Consider the following 9,647-nt stretch of genomic DNA (forward strand, 5'->3'; position numbering starts at 1 on the left):
CTCGACCTCAAAACATATTGTTTGTTACTTGTTAAGTACTCCAGTAGTCCTGTATATGCATTGCACCTCTTGAATGATTTTGCCAGAAGATCCATTTAACTTGAGCTCTTTTTTAATGACTTTGGCGGAGCAAATTTTCGGTAACATGAGACTGAGGAAGATATTCTCTAGCTTTTCAATACGTATGAAGTTAAACGGTAGACTCAATCCATGATTTTCGTCTTATAAGCTCTATATGTCTAGCAATGCTCTCTTATCTTGCTCTGAAGCTTCCTTTGGAACGAAGAATTTCATGATTTTGAAAGGTTTTCAAAACTCTTGTGAAGTTCCAGCATGCTTTTTCCCCTATAACATAGAAATTTTATGTGACAAGATTCCAGCATGTTTTGGTCCGGTGGTTTGAGCATTTCAGGGCCTTCACAAACAAAATAGCCCAGCACAAAGTCGATTTCGACCAGTACTGGCAGAATTGGCTCGGCATTGTTGATGCCACATGGCCACACCGGTTGAGCTCAACCCATGCTTTCCCTTGAACATAAGCAAGCTTTATTTGCCTCCTTTTTGGGTCATTAGGTAGATCTAGAGTTCATTTGATTGAACTAATTTGCATTTTAATGTAGAGAAATGAGATGACTCAAGGATGGGTATCCACATGTTTGCCTACTAGTGCTCACCTTGTTGTCTCCCCCTCGTTTGTTCTCTTTGGATATCTGGTGCATGTCTTTTACTTGGTTCTCTTCATGGGAATCATATATTGTAGGACTATTCTGTTCAAACAAACCTACATGAGGTTTGCCAATTATTTTGGGGAAGTCTAGCATACCCGAACATTTTGGGGGAAGCTCGACGGGTCGGCGGCTTGTTGATAGGCCCACCCACGTTGGTCGGTGAGCGGTGGGGGCATCGGTACCTCCTGTGTAGGACATGGACAAGTGTCAGTACGGGGATCAGTTGGGGGATCAGACGTTTTTATGTGGGTGAGGAGATATGGGCCCTTGTGTCGGGCTCAAAGTTCAGGTCACAGTCTCACAGATAGTAGGATTGAGAAAAACACATGAGAAGAAAAAAGAAACAGGCACACCGTACACGTGTCTTTCTTCTAAATCTAAAAGACCGACCATGGCGCTAATAAGGAACGAGGCTCAACGGAGCACCAACATGAGACAAATGAACCTCAAGCTTAACCAGGTTTTGTCAGGATTACCAGCTTACAAAGCTTTAGCGAATCTAGAAAACAAAGCTCCACTGATACAGAAACCATTTCTACATATGGAGAAATAGCATTTCTAGAGATAATGTAAGTAGCATTTCCAAAGGCAGCGAGAGGTCTGCCTCCGAGCTAACGCCTATGGAAATGCGCATTTCCTACATTTCAAAATCAGCAGAAAATCATTGGAAACGCCAGATGTTCGATGATTCATATTTGCATGGTACATATACAATGCAATCTTGTTACTGTTTGCATTTTGCCCTTTTGTTCTCCTTGACTATGGTCTGTGGGAAATTCCCTCCCCATCTAGAAGCTAGGATATGGGTCCCTGGAAATGGGCACGCAAACGAGCGGCTTATGCTTGTTGCCAGTTAGGAGCCATGGGGGCCAACCCAATTTCAACCACCAAGACAACGATGTCCTGTCGCGCGCAGTGTCGTCTTCTCAGAACACATGCATTCACTCCTTGCACAGCATTGTCATTGTTTTTTTGTTACAGCAGATTCTACTTTCGAAGATCGGAAACAAGACTGTCAAATCACATCGGAGAAACTGGCATGGATGATCGAAGTAAACTGATGGGCATTGGCACATTTGCATGCTGATTAGCTGTAGGACGACTAGACACGTTCTTTGTTCTTTTTTTCTGAGACGAGATACCCTCTTTGTTGGTGTATTTGGACAAGGTGAAATTGGCGAAAGGTGCAAGTTTTAAGTACCATGGAATGAAAACGAACTGCTTTAGCTTTGACTTATATATAATGTCTTAGAAATTACCTAGATTGGCAACAGTTAGATTTGACTGCCATCATCTTTATAATTAGAAATATAGGTCGGCCTTAGGAAAATGAATGTATAAGTAAATGCTTTGAAGACCGTTTCTCGGTATTATATTTATATTTAAGTTTAGCACATAATTAATCACATTGTTCGCTGGTGATCAGTTATGTTTCTCAGCTGCACCATCAAGCTATGCACCCTATCGTCAGGATGAATGCTTGATGCTCATATGTCATATGTATGTGTTGTGCAACCACAGTTTTCTTTGAGAGGACAATGCAATCCCCATCCCAATCTTTGTAGTAAAATGCAGATTTTTTTTTTGAATTATAAGTGCAGTTTCCGGCTGGTTTTGCCTAACTTGAATTTCTTAGGACCTCCCAGAAAGGCAGAAAGCAACCGATCACAGTTAGTTGAATAGGACATGCAACCTCAAAGCTAGGCATACTTATACAATTCATAATGAAGGTAGTCAGCCAGCAAGCTAGAAACAAGTCAATTCTATAATTATGGCAACAAGTATGTGAAATAGACATTCAGCTACACATGACTATGTACTTGTCTACTAGGAACCCAAGCAGAGCTTCTATGAATTCTAGTTGTACCTGAATCTATAATTAAAAGTAGTCTGGTAAAGCAGCCTGTTATTAGATGATAATAGACACAAAATTCTGATCTTATGAATGGTGTGGAATTATTAACCCAGCTTTCCTTAGAAAGGACCTTAGAGCTTTCTATGTATCCACATGTATGTTCCACTCTTTTTTTTCTCTCTCTCTTTTTTTTGAGAAACATGTATGTTTCACTCCATGGCGAAGTAAAGGTTACTTTTTGCTAAAAAAAGTTTACCTGCAGATTTGCTAAAACAAGAGCGGTATTACCAAAAAAAAATGTGAGTGCTACATCTGTTTGGGAATTTGGACACGATGCAGTAGAACTGACAATTTTATTAGGTAATGATTCAGTACTAGCTAGGCACAATACAGATACATGAACAACGTTTTTTATTGGTGACAGTTTGATAATGCATCAACCTCTCAAGACAATGCTCATGTCACTTTCGGTACAGTTAAGCAGTGCAACTGTGCAACGAAATATTAAAGCCCCTATGTTTCAACGTGTGCACATAAAACCTCCCTTTCGCTAATTAATTAATCAAGACACTCGCATATTCTCTCCCCAATAATAATAATAATAATAATAATAATAATAATAATAATAATAATAATAATAATAATAATATACAGAAATGTCAATATTCCTCATTCTTGTTAAAATCATTGATCGATTAGTATTGTGGGGGGCAAAACGGGAGATATATATCTGCATCAATTGATTGTAAATGTGATAAACCCTCCTTATTTTTTAACAGGAAATATATATATATCCTTATTCTAGTTCCGCGCTTAGGAAATCTTTAATTTTGGAGCATCAAACTCCTTTTGATTTAATTAAAAATAAACCCAAAATTTCCAAAAATAGTGATTTGAACCATCTATCTATATATGCTCCTCATGCATGAGGGTTCAAATTATAGCATTTCGGAAGATATGGGTTTATTTCAAAAGTCATGATGAGAACTACCCCCATGAAGAACTCCTGATGGAATAGAGCCGAGGAGCAAGACAGGAAGAAAGCAAGAAATGATATACTAACTTTACTATTAGGGAGCTTTTGGAATGCCCATTTAGGTGGTATTTGATATCTAGGTGGTATTTGATTTGGAGAGGCTTATTATAAGCCCCACCAATAAGCACCTAATAAGCCTTTTTTTATCCAACGTGAAGGCTTATAGGTAAGGCTTATGCCTATAATCTTCATAAGCCCATAAGTTACATGGCTTATTTTCTCTGGGAAGCACAAAAAAATCCCCTCTTTCCTCCAACTACTCTTCTTTCCCTCATCTATAGAGGTATTAACGAGAGATAGTAAGATCATTAGCAACTATATGAGCTTTTATAAGCCGCTACAACCAAATACCACTTTGAGTTTATTATTATAATAATAATCCTCTTCAAACTAAACACTCTCTTAGACCGCTAAACTAGGGTTCTTGCTGTAAGAAAGTACTACATTAGTTCTAGGGTTCGCTCGGTATATGGAGTGCAGTTATCAGCAGCAATGAGACTAATAACATGCTGGTCGAGGGGAGCAAATGCTCCACAGAACAGAAAAGAAGCACAAGTGTAACCAGCCGGCCTTGATTACGGGCAGCGCAGTTACTGCGGCCACCTGCTTCGCAACCCCCACCTCCATCAATGCCGTGATCTACTACCAGCACACGCTAGTGACCAGCGCCCTCGTGCCTCGCCTCGCCAGTCGCCACCACCTCCCCAACCGTGAATTGATTCGAAACACCCAGCAACCGGAGCTCGAGCTGCATTGCCATTGCAGGCTTGCAGCTCGGCCGAGCACTTCTCTCTCCCACTTCGATCTCACAGAGAGAGAGAAAGGAAAACGGCAGGTGCGTGAAACCCAATCCGGCGCATCCCGCCTCCATTAATAGGGGGGATGCGTGTTGCGGCTACCGCAGCGACGCGAGCTGCTGCCTAGCTGCCTCGCTCCTCCTCCTCCTGCGCCAGCTAGCTGCGCTGGCCACTCAGTGGAGAGAGGAGCCTCTAGCTCGTAGGAGACAGGAGACAGAGAGGGGGAGGGAGAGGGAGGGGATCGGAGTGGCGGAGCAGCCAGAGATATAGCGTCATCGTGGAGATGGACGGCGGCAGCGGGGAGGCGTGGCGCGGGGCGGTGTCGCCGGCGGCGCGCTACGCGGAGTCCGGCGGCGCCAGCCTGACGTGGGAGAACCTCACGGCGGTGCTGCCGGGCGGCGGCGGCCGGGCCACCAAGAAGCTGGTGCAGGGGCTGTACGGCTACGCCGTGCCCGGCCGCGTCGTCGCTATCATGGGGCCGTCCGGCTCCGGCAAGTCCACGCTCCTCGACTCGCTCTCCGGTACGTCGTCCTGCAGCTGCCCCCCTTCGTCTTCCTCGCGCCGCGTGCCCACGCGGAAAGATTCAATACGCGCCTCCGTACTCCTAAGCGCCTCCATCCATGGACTCATTGGACTGTCTGGATCAAGCTCTAATCACTATTAATTAGCAGTACTGTCATCAAATGGTCCGTGAGCAACCAAAATATCATCTTTTTGAGCATTGAGAGGCCTGAAGATTAAAACATGAAAGATTTCTATGGAAACTTTTTTTGAAAGAAAAATTTCTATGGAATTTTGATTCGTTGAGGGAGATGGATGGATGTGCATGACAGATGGATTGATTTTGCATGAGCGATCTGCAGGGAGGCTGGCCAGGAACGTGGTCCTCACTGGGAAGGTGCTGCTCAACGGCAAGAAGAGGCGGCTCGACTATGGCGTCGTGGTGAGCATCACCTACCCCGCCATGCATGCAAATAATCTGTCGACCATGCATGCGTTTCATACCCAACTTTGAGCTTTCGTCATGTCATGGCCAAAAGAAAATCCCTAACTACTTACCATACATATGTGCTTGTTTGTTTCTTTCTTGCTTCAATTTTATTAATTGATTCATAGTCGATCCAATCTGAATGAATCTTCTACAAGGTCGCCAGGCGGTCAGCTCGGATCATGAACATCTTTACTCCACCACCAGCATAAGGCTTGATGTGGATGGAGTGAGCTTAGTTACAAATATCTGCTGATAATATTCAGACTCGGATCTTGTTTGGAGAGCAGGGAGGGTGGTGCATTGGTAGCTGTAGGTGGGTGACCTCCCTAGGACACGTGTCACTGATCAGAATTGAGTTCAGGATCCAACGGTTGTGGTTTTATGGCAGCAAAATAGTATCCCACCTGTCTCAGAATGTACACTTAATCATCAAACCCCTTTTTAGTTGGAGTTATTTGAACGAGTGACATGCACCAAGCCCTTTCAAAAAACAAAGTGTGACAAGCACCAAACGAAACCATTTAGGACTCATCAGGACCTTGATGGGTCTGCCTTTTTCTAATTAGTTTGTTGGTGGTTCCACACCAGGATTCTTTTGTCCCTCTTTTAACTACTGAACTTGCTTTAAGTAGGTACAATTTCCAAACTAACCATCCTTGTCTTTTTTGGGTCCATGTGATCAAGAGGCTATAGTTTTATATGCTATGATGGGGCAATACTGTTTGTACAAAATCTCCCATACTCAGGACTTCTAAATTTGCGCGGACCTTGAATATGCAAAATTCAGCACAACTCCTAATATACAAATCCTCTGTTTCAGAGGAACCCTATTCCCTAGACTGTCCACTTCCCTGCCTTCCCAGCCTGCACCATCTGAAAAGAACTAGCAGAGTGACACTGCGAATTGAATGCCCAACCAATTCCGGAGGTAGCATTCATTGCCCATGTAGTTGTATATCCCTTTCAAATCTTTGAATGGGTATGTCATCACAAAGTTTGTCAAACCGTTATGGCAACAAGTTCTGGACAACGTCCTTATGGTCAACAGTTAACATAACACAATGGACTTATCAATTAATTGTTGAATGGACTAGTCTATGCACTAGGCACTAGCTCAACTACTTTGAGGTATACGTGCTTGAATTAGTATGAAGTAAGATACATCAGGGAATCTTTCTTTTCAGAACAAATGTAAAAAAACTGCAGACGAAAATATCTAGCTCTCCCAGGCATGCTTGTTCCTAAACCATGAAGCACCGCATGAATGGCCAGAAAAAATTTCTGAAAAAGAATTGGTAATGTAATATGTAAAGCATGCTATCATAAACCATCTCTCAAAATTTCAATTCAAATATCAGCGTGATAAAAAAAGACTACGAGGATGAATGGGTATCCTCTAAAATAGTAGTCTCCACAGCATAAATTAGCCGTGCCGAGCTTTTGTTAATTTGCATAAATCCTTCTACTAGTCAGTATTAGCATGAGGGACATAGTTTGTTTTGAAAAGCACAGAAATATTCTCTACAGGACACGATGACCTCAAAGCTACTACAAGCAAATTATATATGTACTGAAAATTTTGTTTAGAGCTCTTTTGGTAAATTCTCTAGTATTATCCAGTACTACCCAGTAGCCAGTACCCACCTTGTTTCTGAAGTCAGCATCTGTGTGGCCGCGACATGGCAGGCGTATGTGACCCAAGAGAACATACTGTTGGGCACGCTGACGGTCCGGGAGACGGTGACCTACTCGGCCATGCTGCGGCTGCCGTCGAGCATGCGCAAGTCGGAGGTGCGCCGCATCGTGGACGACACGCTGGACGAGATGGGGCTCCGGGAGTGCGCCGACCGCCACGTCGGGACCTGGCACCTCCGCGGCATCAGCGGCGGCGAGAAGAAGCGCCTGAGCATCGCGCTGGAGATCCTCACCCGCCCGCGCCTCCTCTTCCTGGACGAGCCCACCACCGGGCTCGACAGCGCCGCCGCCTTCTCCGTCGTGCAGACGCTGCGCCAGCTCGCCGTCGACGGCGGCCGCACCATCGTCTCCTCCGTGCACCAGCCCAGCAGCGAGGTCTTCGCGCTCTTTGACGACCTCTGCCTCCTCTCCAGCGGCGAGTCCGTCTACTTCGGCGATGCGAAGCTGGCAACGCAGGTATGTACATCTCCATGGCGAGTGCTTGCAACAAATCCATTCCAGATGCTGTATTTCTCTTTGCATTTTGTGACACTGATCGACATGTTGTTACGCATGCAATTTGTGCATGCAGTTCTTTGCGGAAACAGGTTTCCCCTGCCCCAGCCGAAGGAATCCATCCGACCATTTCCTCCGGTGTGTCAACTCTGACTTCGATGATGTCGCTGCCACCATGAAAGGATCCATGAAGCTGCGAGCAGTAGTGCCCTAAACTCAGAGATGTTTTTTTTTAATACAAAATGGTGGTTTCTGATGGAATTTTTGTCAAATTTCGTTTAAAGGAGGCAGAGCTTGATCCCCTGTTGAATTACTCCACGTCAGAGATCAGAGAACGGCTAGTGGAGAAGTACAGGATCTCCGATTATGCCATGATGGTCAGGAACACAATACACGAGATAACCAAGATTGTAAGCACCAGTTTATTTATCCACATTCAAAAAAATTTGTTAACATTATTTGAAGTCTGTTCCATATTTTCAACATTCTGTCGTTGATGTGAATCTCACCTTTGCAGGAGGGTGTGATGGAGGAGGTGATCCGTGGCAGCGAGGCGAGCTGGTTCAAGCAGCTGCGCACGCTGACGAGCCGGTCCTTCACCAACATGTCCCGGGACCTGAACTACTACTGGCTGCGCATCATCATCTACATCGTCATGGCCGTCTGCCTGGGCACCATCTACTACGACGTGGGCACCAGCTACACGGCCATCCAGGCGCGCGCCTCCTGCGGTGGCTTCGTGTCCGGCTTCATGACCTTCATGTCCATCGGCGGCTTCCCGTCCTTCATCGAGGAGATGAAGGTGTTCACCCTGGAGCGCCAGAATGGCCACTACGGCGTCGCCGCCTACATCATCTCCAACTTCCTATCCTCCATGCCGTTCCTGCTCACCGTGTCCTGGGCCAGCGCCTCCATCACCTACTGGATGGTCAAGTTCCGGCCGGGGTTCAGCTACTTTGCCTTCTTCGCCCTCAACCTCTACGGTGGTGTCTCCGTCATCGAGAGCCTCATGATGATCATCTCTGCCCTCGTGCCAAACTTCCTCATGGGCCTCATCCTTGGTGCCGGCGTCATTGTAAGTCTGCCTTATTGTCCACTTGTCCTTACGTCGTCACTGACACTACTTCATTTCGCTCTTCCTGATATTCTTCCATGGTTTTCAGGGTATCATGATGTTGACGTCAGGATTCTTCCGGCTGCTTCCGGAACTTCCCAAGATCTTCTGGCGATACCCGGTGTCCTACATTGTGTATGGCTCATGGGGATTGAAGGTATACAAGACGCTTCTAATTTCAGTACAAGTGCACACTAGCTGAATCAATAAATGCAAACCGGAAATTCAGATAGCAGTAATGTTCATGTTTGATGTTGCACGCAGGGAGGGTACAAGAACGACCTGATTGGGCTGGAGTTCGAGCCCATGATGCCGGGGCAACCGAAGCTCAAGGGCGAGTACATCATCACCGAGATGATGGGGCTGAGCCTGGACCACTCCAAGTGGCTGGACCTCGCCATGATCTTCGTCCTCCTCTTCGCCTACCGCCTCACCTTCTTCATCGTGCTCAAGGTCAAGGAGGCCGCCGCGCCGTACATCCGCGTCGCCTACACGCGCTTCACCGTGAAGCGCCTGGAGCGGCGCGCGTCGTTCAGGAAGACGCTGGCCATGACCTCGCTGTCGAAGCGGCACAACCAGCCGCACCCCATGGCCATCCAGGAGGGGCTCAACTCGCCCATGCCGTACTGAGCAGAGGAACACGAAGAGCAGCTGGCAGCTAATGGTAGCATCACCGGTTACTTGTGGATGTGCTTACAGATATGTTTATTCCATTGTTTAGGAGTTGGAGCGTTCACAAAGATGATACCCACGTACGATACAGTCTTCAAAGCATTCGTTTCACTGTAATAACTCTCCGAACACGATACACATACAAGATAGTGCTGTGCCTACTTGTTTTTTGTTTTACCTTTTGTTTTGTAAACATTTAATTCATGCAATGATCTTGAGAAAAAAAAATCATGGAGTGAAAAATACTCTAGATATTTTTAGTTC

At 45.6% G+C, this 9,647-nt stretch overlaps 1 protein-coding gene across 1 annotated transcript; it reads left to right on the forward strand.

Annotated features, from left to right (window-relative positions):
- The first annotated feature begins 4,699 nt into the window (after positions 1-4,699).
- LOC112886717 (ABC transporter G family member 12-like) lies at positions 4,700-9,647 on the forward strand. The gene is made up of 8 exons (XM_025952693.1): positions 4,700-4,937; positions 5,280-5,359; positions 7,094-7,558; positions 7,674-7,799; positions 7,882-8,007; positions 8,115-8,672; positions 8,761-8,868; positions 8,976-9,647. Exons 1-8 carry the CDS (start codon positions 4,700-4,702, stop codon positions 9,339-9,341), a joined length of 2,067 nt encoding a protein of 688 aa, XP_025808478.1. The 3' UTR covers positions 9,342-9,647.

The sequence above is a fragment of the Panicum hallii genome, chromosome 3, assembly GCF_002211085.1.
Source record: "Panicum hallii strain FIL2 chromosome 3, PHallii_v3.1, whole genome shotgun sequence".
In the NCBI taxonomy this organism is placed as follows: domain Eukaryota; kingdom Viridiplantae; phylum Streptophyta; class Magnoliopsida; order Poales; family Poaceae; genus Panicum; species Panicum hallii.